We start from the raw sequence: 13,070 nt of genomic DNA on the forward strand, positions 1-13,070 counted from the left end.
GGCCGAGGGAGCCGTCCCCGCGGCGGGGTGCGGCCGGGCCCCCAGAGCCGTCCCGCGGCACGGCAGCGCTCCCGACCCCGCGGCTGAGGACGGCGGGACGCCGGTGCCGCACGGTGCCGCGCGGTGCCGCCTCTCCCTTCCCCTCAGGGCGGGAAGGGCCGGCCCCCTCCGCCCGCCCCCCGCCTTAAAACGGCTCCCGCCCGCTGCGCGATAGGCAGTGCTGCGCCTCGCCTCGCCCCGGTGCGCCTCGCTGCCATGGGCCGGCCCCTCGGCGCCCCGCCGCCGCGGTAGTCCGCCGGGATGAGCAGCTGGCCGCAGTGCCAGAGCGGCCCCAACGGCACGGAGCCCGGCGCCATGCGGCAGCAGCGGGGCAACGGGACGGGGCGAGCGGCGGAGGGCTGCGGCGCCGTCTCGGTGGCGTTCCCGCTGACCATGATGATCACGGGCATCGTGGGCAATGCCCTGGCCATGCTGCTGGTCTCCCGCAGCTACCGGGCCAAGGAGAGCCGGCGGAAGCGGTCCTTCCTGCTGTGCATCGGCTCGCTGGCGCTCACCGACCTGCTGGGGCAGCTGCTCACCAGCCCCATCGTCATCTCCGTCTACCTGTCTGACCGCGCCTGGGATGTCGTTGACCCCTCGGGCCACCTCTGCACCTTCTTCGGCTTCAGCATGACCGTCTTCGGCCTCTGCCCGCTCTTCATCGCCAGCGCCATGGCCGTGGAGAGGACGCTGGCCATCCGCGCGCCCCACTGGTACGCCAGCCACATGAAGACGCGGGTGACGAAGATGGTGCTGCTCGGTATCTGGCTGGCCGTGTTCGCCTTCGCCCTCCTGCCCATCGCCGGCCTGGGCCAGTACAGGCTACAGTGGCCCGGCACCTGGTGCTTCATCAGCACCGGCGACAGCCATCTGACCGGGAGCCTCGTCTTCGCCTCCACCTTCGCCATCCTGGGGCTCCTCTCCCTCGTGGTGACGGTGGCGTGCAACCTGGCCACCATCGAGGCCTTGGTGTCTCGTTGTCGGACCAAAGCGACTGCGTCGCGCTCCAGCAAGCAGTGGGGGCGAATCGCCATGGAGACACTGATCCAGCTCTTGGGGATCATGTGTGTCCTCTCAGCCTGCTGGTCACCGCTGCTGGTAGGTCACCTTGCCGCCCGCCATGGGGAACCCCAGGCCTCCTCCCTCAAGGCAGAGGGCAGGGCGGCCCCGAGAGCCTGGGCAGGGTGGGAGGCACTGGTGGTTCAGGTTCCTCATGGGCAGTGCGGCCGTGAATGGCCTCTGAGGAAAGAAAGCGGGTACGGGGACAGAGGCGGGGGGAGGTCAGGTGTGGAAAGCTGGTAGGAGAGAAGCTGGGAGAGGTCCAAGGGGGTAGCCAAAGCACAGTGTATTTGGAAAAGTAAGATGAAGGAACTGGAGGGGGGAACACGAGCCTCCCACCGCAGAGGCAGGGAGGGCACGCTGTGCTCCTGCCCACACAGCCCTGCTTGGTAACACCACAGGGCTCTGAAGGTGGCAGGCCCAGGGGGTAACCAGAACCTGCCTGTTCCTCATTAGGGGAACCTGTGAGGAAGTTTATCGAGACCTTACTGTGATGGAGCCCCCTGCTCATGGGAGACAGTCATTTACAATGTTTTATTTGCTCCCACCCTGTAGCAAAGCTTACTGCAATGCTTTATGAGAAAAGGTTCGACTGGTGACTTTGCAAGTGCCCTCTGGTTTTCAGCAAATTGCTCACTGTATCTTATTTACAGCGGCATTCTGGGCTTTTTGTTTCCGTTTGTTTTTTTAAAGGACCCTTGCATTTCTTTCCACTATTTTGTTATTCCTCACGTAAGCCCCTTCTTGTCAAACTGGGGTAAACCCCTCCTCGCGCTTTAGGAGCGGAGGAAGCTGAATCAGCGTCTCTTTCTGCTGGGTGGGACAAGGGCACGCTCGGGAGTCTGGCACTCTGTCAGAAAAGGCCCGCTTGTTCCACTCTCTGAGGACAGTATGATTTTGGGGAGGTTTGTACTTGGACCAGGAAAGGGCTGAAGGCTAGCTACGGTAATTCTGAAGTTACGTGAAAGGTGCTTTATGGCTGGAGAAGGATTCTTGTGCACAGAGAACTTGGGGTCTCATACATAGTGACAAGAGAAGCGGGGCTGGCAAAGCTAACGGCCAATGGGGATGAGGTAAAAATAGAAAACAGTTTAATTTAGTAATGGTATCCTTGTAAATTAATTAAAATTCCATCAAATCTCCAAAACAACCCCGCCCCAAAATAGGTCAGAGGCTGTAAATTAACTTTCTAGAGATCATTAACAGCTTGTGCCAAAATAAACTGTAAAACCACACTGAAAATTCAGTGAGAACTTGAGAGCAAAGAATACTGTTCTGCTCCTCGAGCCCCAAGGAATGTCAGGTTTGATAAGCTGCACCAGGAGAGTGCCCTGTCACTGGTCCGGTGTCTCCGTGCATCCATTGCCTGCAGTCCCAGACACCTTGGCTGGCCGTTTCCATTGCTGCGGCGTGTCCTGCTGACGCGTGCGGTTAGGTCCCAGGGGAAAACAGTAGGATTTTTTTAACAGAAGTTAACTGTTGCATGCTTGTCCATAATTAAACAGATGAAAAAAATTAGAAGGCAGTTATTAAATGAAGGGAGTATGTTTGCCTCTCAGCCCTTGCTTTTGTAGCCTTTCCGTTGGGACGCAGATTCTGCCCAGCCCTCCCATGCTGCTCCCTCACCCAGCCCGGGACCAAGCTATTGCACCTGAGGCTTTAACCAGCCTTGTAGCATCGAGAGAAGATCCCCGAGATGAGGAACGCTTTTTCTCTTCCTTCAGAACCCGAGCGCTCAGAAAAATCAGCGAGGATGCAAGCGTGCCTCTCGGTGGTTTGCTTCCCATGGCATTTTTGCAGATTTAACAGTCAGAAGTCAGATGCAGCTGCCCCCGCGCTGCTGAACAGATCTGCGGGCAGTGTTAATGGGGTGAGTTAATGGCGCAGAGCCCAGGTCAGAGAGCCTGTTGTAAACACCGCTGGCACCTCCAGAGAACCTCGGGAGCTGCTAAGAGAGAGCAGGGCTTCTCCGAGGTTTGGCCACAGGAGGTGAAGCGACTCCCTGGTGAGGAGCCTGGCTCTTCCGAGTCGGCGGCAGGGCCAGCTGAGCGGTGCTGGTTGGCAACCCTTTGCACGCGTTTGACGATTGTGCGGAGGACTGCTGCACGCTGGGTGACACGGCCATAATCCAGAGCGAGCTTGTAAAACAGTTCACTTCCCTGTGCGGGGTCAACGCTTGAAAGCATATAGCTTGTTCTGCAGAGTTCTGCAAAACTTCTGTGTCTGGTCAGCGTGTTCTCCAGTCTTCATATTCTCGAAATCAAGTAATGCCTACAGAAGCGTTTTTATACCTACACTTCAGCGTTTTGTGTACAACTACAAAGTGGGGATTAGGAATCAGAGGGCAGATTTTTGGAAGAGCGACCGTGGAGTAGTGCAAGTGCATCTTCAGTGAAAGCCAGATTGTAGAACTCGTTTAACCCATAGCTGCATCAGTTAGCAGTTGTAAGAAATTTAGTTGAAATAGGAATCCAGGGATTTGCAGAGGAGACTTTTGGTTTTTTTAAAAAGGGAAATCTGAGTTTTATAACTGAGAACTAACGGATTCTGACAACTGTTACTGTTAGGCAAACAATGCCCTTTAACACAGACAGTATTTTTAGACTTGATCTGTTGATGAAAATGACAAAATCAAATGTGATTTAACAGAAAAGTGTAACTTCTGGCGATAGTGGCTGCACTCTAAATGGCTTAATGAAGCGTCCTGCCTTGTCTTGATTTATGCTGGATTTGGTAGAAGAGAGGAAGTGCATACATAGTGCAGGCATTCTCTCCTTTTGTTGGGCACTCAGGATCTTGCCTGAATTCAGCATGGAGAACCTGGGGAAACGCTCCACTTAAATAAAATACTGCTTTATTGTTAGTGGTTTCCAGTTCACGCTAATCTTCTATTTATTTTGGTGCTCACCTGTGGAGCGTAACCATTGAGCTAAACTGACAGCAGATTGGAATGAGTCTGAGGTAGAATAGAGGAAGCTGTGCCTTGATTGCACAGAAACACCAGTGCAGCACAAACTGGAATTCTCATAATAATTCTTTTAGAGCTCCAGGCTATAAAATTACTCATTCACAGAGTTGTTTCAAGGCTATTTAAAGCCAAAACACTCAGGTATTCTGCTGCTTTTCCTATTAAAACACTTCTTCTCCTTAGCCTGTTAGACAGAAGTTAAATACATTCTCCTTTACAGGTATTTTTATTTAAAATATATTATTTTGTAATATTTTGAGATGTGCAAACCATAGTTATGGAAGCACCTTCACTTAGAGAGAAAAAAGAGTGCTATCACTGAGCTGCAGGGAAAATGGATGACTCCTTTTCTGTGACTCGGTAACTCTTCCCGCTCCACTCCCACCCGAGGCTGAAAGAGCCGCCTGTTTCAGAACTGCCCCAGCATACGGATCGTTTCAGTTTGGCCAAGAGACTGGATTTTCCTGGCCTCTGTTTGTCTAGATAAGGTCACAACCAAGGGGTGGGAATTTGACCACATTTGTTGGAATCCCGCTAGACTTTGATGGGACCTTGCCATGATTCCCTGCGTTATTGTCCTTCTGTAAACGTCTTATTAAAACCCTCAGCCTTCCCCAGTAATTCTCTGAGAGGACTGCAAATGATTTCACCATCATCTGTTTCTCAGAAACAGAAGTGATTTGCTCGGGGTTGCTCTGCCAGCGAGCATCCCATGGGGTGGCAGATGAGAGCCCTGCACGCGGTTCTGCCCGAAGGCAGACAAGCATGGCCTCCTGCCGAGCCGGCTCTGAGAAGCAGCCCTTCCCTGGGCGTGCTGGTACGTCTGTGGTCCCCGCACACCAGGAGGTGTTGCGTTCCCCTACGGCAAGAAGGTTGCTGTATAACTTAGACCCTTTCTGGATTACTGTCGATCTGATGGACGCGCAGCTGCCGTGAGGGGGTGAACCAAGGTTCAGGTGGTGCAGATGCCAAACGTGCCCCTCTGTGGTCTGGTTGGCTGGACTTGCCGTAGCTTTGCCCGCGGCAGGCAGCGTGTCTGCTTTACAAAAGACATCCACGTCCATGCCAGGCAATGGGAAGTTCTGCTTCAGGGGTCCGCAGGCAGAGCCTGTAAGGGCATCTGGCTGCTCCAGCCGGAGTCTTGCATTCTGCCTCAGCTCCAGCAGCGGCGGCGGGAGAGAGTCCTAGAAATTAAATGAATCAAAATGACAGTTTTGATTTTAAAACAAGATGGTACGTGACTATAGGTATTCTCAGGCATTACAAGGAAAAATCATACCCTCTCCATCGTGGCTTTCTGGGGTTCACTCACCGCAGCCACTCTGCATTTCATCAGGAGACTCCTCCATTCCTTCTACGACTTGCTGCTTTATGTGTTATGAGAATTATTTAAGCAACAGATTAGGGCTAATGGGAGAGGAGAAGCAGTGTAAGAGGATGAATCCTCCTGTCTTCATGATGCATAGAAAACAGGTCTGGTTTTTTGGAAGCTATCTCAAGAAAAGATTTTACAGTCTGGGACCAGGAATTTCCCATCAGACTCTTACCCCACGTTCCAGACCAGCTACTTGGCTCTTGCTCGGCTGAAAAATACACACGTTTAAGCACATCAACTGTTTTATTCAACATCTTTTACTGCAGATAGCAGCAATTTCCAACATAGTTTGTAAATCTGGAAAAATATCTTTGGGAAAGTTTTTGTGGTTTTGTTGGGGTTTTTTTTCCCCCTAGCTACAGTGGAAGTTCGTTCTAAACTCTGCAATATAATAGTGAGCTGCCTGGGAGTCCCTGCAGTAACGCAGGCTGCCCATGTAAGGTTAAGCTAACGGTGATATATCACAGTGATGGTTGCCAGCTGGGGAGCCTGTGCAACAACCCTGAAAAGTTCTTGTGTACTACAGTCCAGCTTTATTAAAACACCGTAAAGATATATAACAAAACACAACACGTCTTGTCGTTGGCTGCAAGTTGGAAAACCAGAGCAGTGGAGGTTTAATGTTATTATACAACTACATTCAGTGATAATAGTAAAGCTTCATCTACTTTACTTGAATAAATACACTTATCAACTATATTAGTATATGCGTTTTGAGCCAAATTTTTTATTGGCATAAATTGTGTAGTTCCATTGACTTTATTCCACCTGATGTTGTTCCTCTACCTTTTGCAGTCTTTCTTTTAATTCATTTAGAAGACCAGTACAGGCCGTGATTAACAACCTCTAAGGATATCAAACAAACAAAATTTCCAGTAGAGCAATTGTTGGCCCAACAAATATTCCAGTAAAGGAATATTATGTAATAAAAACAAAAATAGGCAGCAGTTGTCTGCTTGGGAAATGTGCGTTACTAGCCTAATATTTTTGTAGCTCCATGGGTTCACTAACAAAAGAACAAGGCAACAAGGTCTGCAAAACAAGGGTCACTGCAGAGTTCCCAAAGGAAGAGCTAGAAGAGCTGATCTGGGAGAAATAAATCCGAATACTGGGCGTGACAGATGCAGTGTGGGTTCCGCTGGCGGTAACGTGGGCACAGCGTGTTCACGTAATGCTGCGTGGTCATGCTGCGGTCCCCATCAGGGGTGGGTAGTGCCCGACTCCGCTGGGCACAGAGGGCGGGTGCTGCAGGCAGCATAGACCGAGCGGTGACGGTGACAGTGTCCTAAACAGCCGGAGGTGGCAGAGGAAGTGGTGGGATTGTGGTGGCATGGGTCTGGTGCACAGTGGCTGTTTGATTTAGTCCAGATCTGTGTCTATCCGTATTTTTAAAAAGCTCTACCAATGGTTACTTATTTTCATTTTTATTTAAATTAAATGTAGTAGATGGAATCCTCAATTGCTTCCATTAAAAGAAACAAAAACAATTCTACTTTGCTGTCCAAGCTGCCCTGTCTTCCGGACTCATCTAAGTCTTTCCAAGGTCAACACACGGTTATTGATCTGGCACCCAGAATATCCCTTTGAATGGAAAAATCCTCCCCCGTAGCCTCTGCTCCCGGTGACTCTTGCTCTGCCTGTTCCAGTTTCTGGGGACAGCAGCGGTCCAGACATGACCTTTCTGGGTGACACTCCGCTCTGAAGACAGCCTGCTGTGGGAAAACCTTGTCTGGGATCAGTCGGCCTGTGCCGCTGCTGGTGGGGGTTGTCTTGGTTCTTGCGAAAGGCTGGAGTCAAGAAGTTGGACAGGGCTGTGAATAACTGACTGCCAGTCTTGTCCCTCGGGCTGTTCCCTGCGTTTTCAGGACTGGCCGCCAGTTTATTTAGCGTGTGGTACCACTGACCTTTGCAGAGACAGTGAATGAGAGCCGTTGTGCGTGGCTATCCATCTCCCTGACAGCAGACGCATCAAAACGGGCGGACCTGCTGCATCTCAATTCTGCAGGAGTTCCAAACAGTAAATTCAGACAGGCAAAGTCTTCGAGTCATGCCCGGAAGAGATCTGCAAGCAGAAAAAGGACCCGCGCAGGAGAAGTTAGGTGTTCAGTAGCCGTGCCCTCGGAGCGCAGCACCAAGCGCCAGGTCGCTGCACGCTGCCTCACCTCAGGCGGTGGTAGGGGCCGGTACCCAGCCAGAAGGTCTGCGGGCAGTTCCCTGGCCGACATTGTGAAGATGCACCCTCCTCGCATCAGCTCTGCCTTTTTCCGTGCTCTAGAGTACCCGAGCGTCGTGGTGCGTCACAGCCGGGGTCAGAGCACGGCTGTTTTCCCCGTGGCGCAGCTGGTACGCCGGCCTTTGGCACCAAGGTGTGTGGCAGGTGCCTGCTCAGGAGGCGTTTTCAGCCCTGTGTTTATAGGCTCCTGGAAAAAACATTGCAATACAAAATGTAATGTAACTTACCTGGAGAGAAGCAACTGAAAGCCTCTAAAGGGATATATTTTTAAGCAGCTGTAGTTGGTACAGAAAGCTCAGGAGAAAACTTCAGGCCACAGATACTGACCACACCATGGAAAATTATATCTATCTGGCATCTTTCAAAATGTGATTCATATTTCCCATGGTTATATACTAGCATATCACACCACCAGCTCTGGTGAGCTCTCTCACCAGCTTTAAAAAAACCCCAGACAAAAAAGGCTTCTCGCTGGTTTTACCCGCACGAGCAGCAGGCTGATGGCAGAAGCCCTGGAGATCCCAGCTGGGATCTCTGCTGCTCACAGGTTTTGTGTGCGGCCCCGGCAGTGCCTCACCTCTCTGGGCTGTCACACTAGACTGAAGATGACCCTGTGGGTTGAGGCTCATGGCACGGATAGCTGTAAAGCATGTTTATGTATTAATTTGGAAAATGAGGACTTAAAAGTATTGTTACTTTAATTGATTGAATCGTTATAGTGCTGTCCTCCCTGCTGCCTGTACCGTACCAAGAGCACATATCTTCGCTAACATATTGATGATATTTTTTAAAAGGAAAAATAAAACCGCTGACACTTGGAAGTGTGAGTGATAAAATTACCTTAGAGTATGGATTTGGGGATAAAGTATTAATCAAAGCTGCCTCACCCGTGGCTTTTCTGAATCAATGAGTGAGTGTTGCAGCATCCATGGTTCGGCACCACGAAAAAGAGAAGGTGACTGGTGCTTACGTTCTGACACATGCCATCCACGTAATACCCATGGCAGGACCCCATTTAATCCCCAAAAATCAACCTGCAGGTAGCTCGTGGCTCCCAGGGCAAAGCTTGCTGCTCTGTGCTGTGAGGTATGGGAGCCATCACTTACGGAGAGCTCTGCTTCTGTGAGCGTACGTAGCGTCTCGGTCATGCCGTTTTGGATGCTGTGGGAAACAGACTCCTAAATAAATCGCTCTGCTCACTGGGGGAGCTGAACTGAGAGGGGAAAGGAGGAAAAATAGGTCAGGTTAATACAAACAGCAGTCTGTGGCTTTTGATAAAAAAGAAGGGTTTTTTTTTTTCTGTTGACTCTCAACTCCTAGCCTAAAACACCTTTATTAACCCTTTTCTTTTAATTTGGCTCAGTTCATAATCAGAGTAGTTTACTTTGAAATCAAATTCTAAAATTTAGAAGTCATAGAATAAAACATCTTAGCTTTAAAGAAAATGAAGACATTTTTGTATTTGAAATTCTTTTTCCTGACATTTACTGTTCAGAACATAATTTTGAAGAGCTCTACTCATCATGAGTTATTCAGCTGGTCCTTGTAATTGTGCTAATATGATAATGATAAAATGAGTCCCTTTAAGTCAATTTTGCAAGGTCAGTAGCTTCCCTTTCTAGCCAAGGCTGTCTTGAACCTCTGGGATGCAGCACACAGCTTTCTGTTGTGTCTCTGCAGGGAAGCAGCTTGTGCTGCCTCATTTGAGCGTGAGATTAGAAATAAATCCGAGTGATAGCTGAAAGGTACCACGTCTGTCGCTCCTTTTACACACGCACACTGGGCTGCTCTCTCAGTGCTTATTTGCTCTGATCACAGTTTGAATTGGATGAGGGAGGAAAAAAAATTTTTGTCAGGATTTTGTCGTGAGGGATATTTGCACGTAGTGATACAGAGGCAACAGTTTCTTAACATACGTTGCCTTTGCCTCCTAACTTTCCTTAGGTCACGATGTTGAAGATGATCTTCAGCCACACATCGTTGGAACACTGCAAGCAATTCTCCGGTGACGCCCAAAGCTCAGAACTGCACCGAGAATGCAATTTCTTCCTGACAGCCGTGCGCTTGGCCTCGCTAAACCAGATACTGGATCCGTGGGTTTACCTGCTGCTCAGAAAGATCCTCCTCCAGAAGTTCTGTCAAGCAGCCAACGCTGTCTCCAAGTGCTCCAACAACGAGTGGAAAGAGAGATCGATCACCTTGTCAGAGGAAATCCGACGGACAGCGGCGTGAAGGAACATCCATCCCTTTGCATGGAACCTGCTTTTGCCAACGAGCAGTTTTAAATCTTACTGTGAATTGGGGTATCTGTAACAGGTTAGCATCCGCATAAATAGCTGAAGGTGGTGTTACAGAGTGGGCTTCTAGTGCCAAATGATTATTTATCCAATGTGCCAAAAATTCTCAAATACAGAAGAAGGAATTGATTTTGTTTCTACATTCTGTTGTTATTGCCATTCGCAACTGAGCTGCAGAACATGACGTTTTGTGTGCGTAAAATAGAGTTTGGAGGGAATTTTCTTGTGTTAAGGTAGAAAAAATGGTTTTCCTATGAGGGGACACTTGAAACAGATTCAGCAGATTAAATTACTGAAGAGACCCACTCCTATACATATTTTAATATTCAGATTATCGCCTTCAGAGAGTCCTTCTTCCTCCATTTTTCTGGAGGGACAGAAGAAAGGGGCAAAAAATAGAAGAATTAAAGGAAGACAAAATTAGGAGACTTTATTTGGATTTCAGTGGCTTAAAACCGAAAAGGTTGTGTTGCACCGATGATGGTGCATCATTCTCCTTTGGGAGCTGAAGGTGGCACGAGTCTCGTGACGCATGGATTTGTCCTGATAAATCCTCATTCTGCGTGGATGCTAAAATAGGCTCATGTGCCGAAGAGGACGGAGCAGTGGGGCAAACAGCACAAGTGAGAAATCCCCGGGGGGTTTAAATAGCAGCCCGTGAAGTACCCAGGCATAACAAGAATTGCTGTTTGTAAAGCACACTATAAAACTGCTCTGAGCAGATGGAGAGGGTGATAAACAGGTTGTAACAGACAGTAAATGTTCTTCTTCCTCTAGATTAATGGCAAGGGTTTACAAAGCCCTTGTAAACAAAATACTGTTTTCGTATGAGTTGTTTTATTTGGAAATGCACATGTCCGGGAATAAAATGAACATCTGAATGGTTTTTAAGTAATGGGGATGCCGCTCAAAACTTCTTCATTACTAAAATGTCCTACAAAGTGGCCAAAATAGTACCCCAAGGTTCTTTATTTCTTCCTTCCTCCAAAAAGACAAATTTGGGAGATATGGCAGCTTTGGGAATTTTTGAAATAAAGCAGACGGAAGAGGTGGGTAGAAGTGTGTGCATTAGTCAGGTCTTTCCCCCAGGTAACTTCCAGGTTTTATTAGAGAACTGAGTTCTCATCCATCCGTGTCACATCCAAAGTTTATTTTTAAAAGGGCTACATCTTTTCCTGGTTTTCTTCACCCATTTGCAGATGGTAGCCTCTATTGTCTCCTGTTTCATGGCTTTTTGGGTGAAATTAGATGCAAATAGAATAAAATACAATATATCGTATAGGTGTACACCATATACTATGTGCCATATAGTATCAAATTCAGGGCCCCTAAAGGCAAATGTAATCCTGCATCTGCTAGGAATTCCTTGCACAGAACCTCTTTCATTTCTCTTCCTTTGTTTATAGAAGTAGCTACTCACTTTTCTTGTTCTGCTGCCGCGTTGTCTAATTCCTTATCTTCCTATCAGTCAAACAAAAATAATTAATCTGACAGCAGAAACCACTGTCTACATAAATCTAATTTTATCTGGGTGGCGTTCAAGTGCAACCTAACAGCTAATGTCTGTCTTTTTAATTCAAGAGCCAGCCTAAAACCAGAGGCACGTTTTGTAAGACACTGCCTGCCTTTTATCAGTACTCATCACCTTCTTCAATTTAATGAAATAAATTCCTTTTTCTGTTACTGTGCATGAGCCGGTGTTGAGCACAACGACCGCATGCGTCCACGTGTCGACGGTGCTGCTAGCCCCAGCTCATTTACTGACCAGCACTTTGGGGAACACGCTGAAATAAAAATTTTACTCGTTCTCTTTGAAAAAGTGCCTTGCAGGATTCATGCTTTTTTAAAAAAATTATCTGGGAATATAAAAAGCCTGTTCTTGTGTCCAGAGCATTCGTCTCGTTCGGTTTGTGTACATTAGCTTTCCCAAACAAATAAACAAACCCGGTGGCTTGTAAAATATGTCAGGATGACCTTAACAGTCAGAGTGAATCACTCTGGGTCAGGACCTCTCTGAGCAGCGGCACTTGCGGAGCGCACAGCTCCTCCGGGATGCTGAGCGGGACGCATGGAGCGCCGCGAGGAGGTCGGGATGGGAGTCAGCCCGGCCCCTCTGAGCAGCTCTGCGGGGCTGGGTGCCGTTCTTCCCACGGGGGTCCCTCAGGTACGTGGGCACGGGGCACGGCTCACGCACGGAGACGGCTGCGGGCAGGGACCCGCGTCCGGCGCTGGAGGAACCGGCCGTGGGCTGGTGGTCCCTCGGTGTCGGGGTGGTCCCACTTCAGTTCACTGCAAATCAGTCTGGGAGGCCATGCCTTTTTTTTAGTGAAACAGGACACTTCACTTTTACGTTTGGAAAAAGGCAGTTCTGCCCACCTTTGGGTGCGGTGAGATGAAGAAGCTACTTTACGTATCAGAAAATGGGAAGGAATGTCTGCTTTCAAATTGTTTACAGAGGAGGGGTTGAAGCACTATTTGCCAGCCATGGCTGCCGTAACGGGACGCGGCTGGGGGAACGCACTTTCACAAACCAATTCAAAGAGCTTAAGCGTAAATGAAAGCTTTTATTTCCCATTTAGTCTGAGTGGGAAGATGTCTTTTTGTTGCGTTTCTTCAAAGATGCCTTTTATGTGATGTATTTAAATTCCACTACAGCAGCGTTTCTCATACTGGTTATAATATGTTGTACTTCTGTCAAAGATGTTATGGGAACTGTAGTATATGGAAAAATGATTTTGAGATCATTGTTCACCTTAAAAACTAGCTTGTTCATGTACCAAATCCATGTGTGTCGTATCAGTCAGAATAAAAGTTCGGCAGAATAACTGGTCCTGGTTTCCTTGATGGCTCTTGCCTGGCACACAGCGTCACGCCGAGCGCCAGCAGCCTGTGCCGAGCCCGCCGCGCCCGCCCGTCACCCCTCTGCTCGTACAATACAACAGGTCTTGGCACGTTTACGTAGATCAGATTTTATCTGCGCAGTCTTCCAGCTAGTGCCCTCGCCTGCGGGAACCGTGCTGCACCGCTGAGGAGGTCGGGCCGCTTTGCTGCCCCGGTGCGGGCTCTGCGTTTTACGTTATTACCTTGTTTTACTCACAT

General features: G+C 48.9%; 1 protein-coding gene across 1 annotated transcript; it reads left to right on the plus strand.

Annotated features, from left to right (window-relative positions):
- Positions 1–213: 213 nt before the first annotated feature.
- On the plus strand, positions 214–12,790 carry PTGER3 (prostaglandin E receptor 3). Its single transcript, XM_010311135.2, has 2 exons — positions 214–1,137; positions 9,619–12,790. Exons 1-2 carry the CDS (start codon positions 301–303, stop codon positions 9,904–9,906), a joined length of 1,125 nt encoding a protein of 374 aa, XP_010309437.2. The 5' UTR covers positions 214–300; the 3' UTR covers positions 9,907–12,790.
- The last annotated feature ends 280 nt before the right edge of the window (positions 12,791–13,070 follow it).

This window comes from Balearica regulorum, chromosome 8, assembly GCF_011004875.1.
Source record: "Balearica regulorum gibbericeps isolate bBalReg1 chromosome 8, bBalReg1.pri, whole genome shotgun sequence".
NCBI classification, from domain to species: domain Eukaryota; kingdom Metazoa; phylum Chordata; class Aves; order Gruiformes; family Gruidae; genus Balearica; species Balearica regulorum.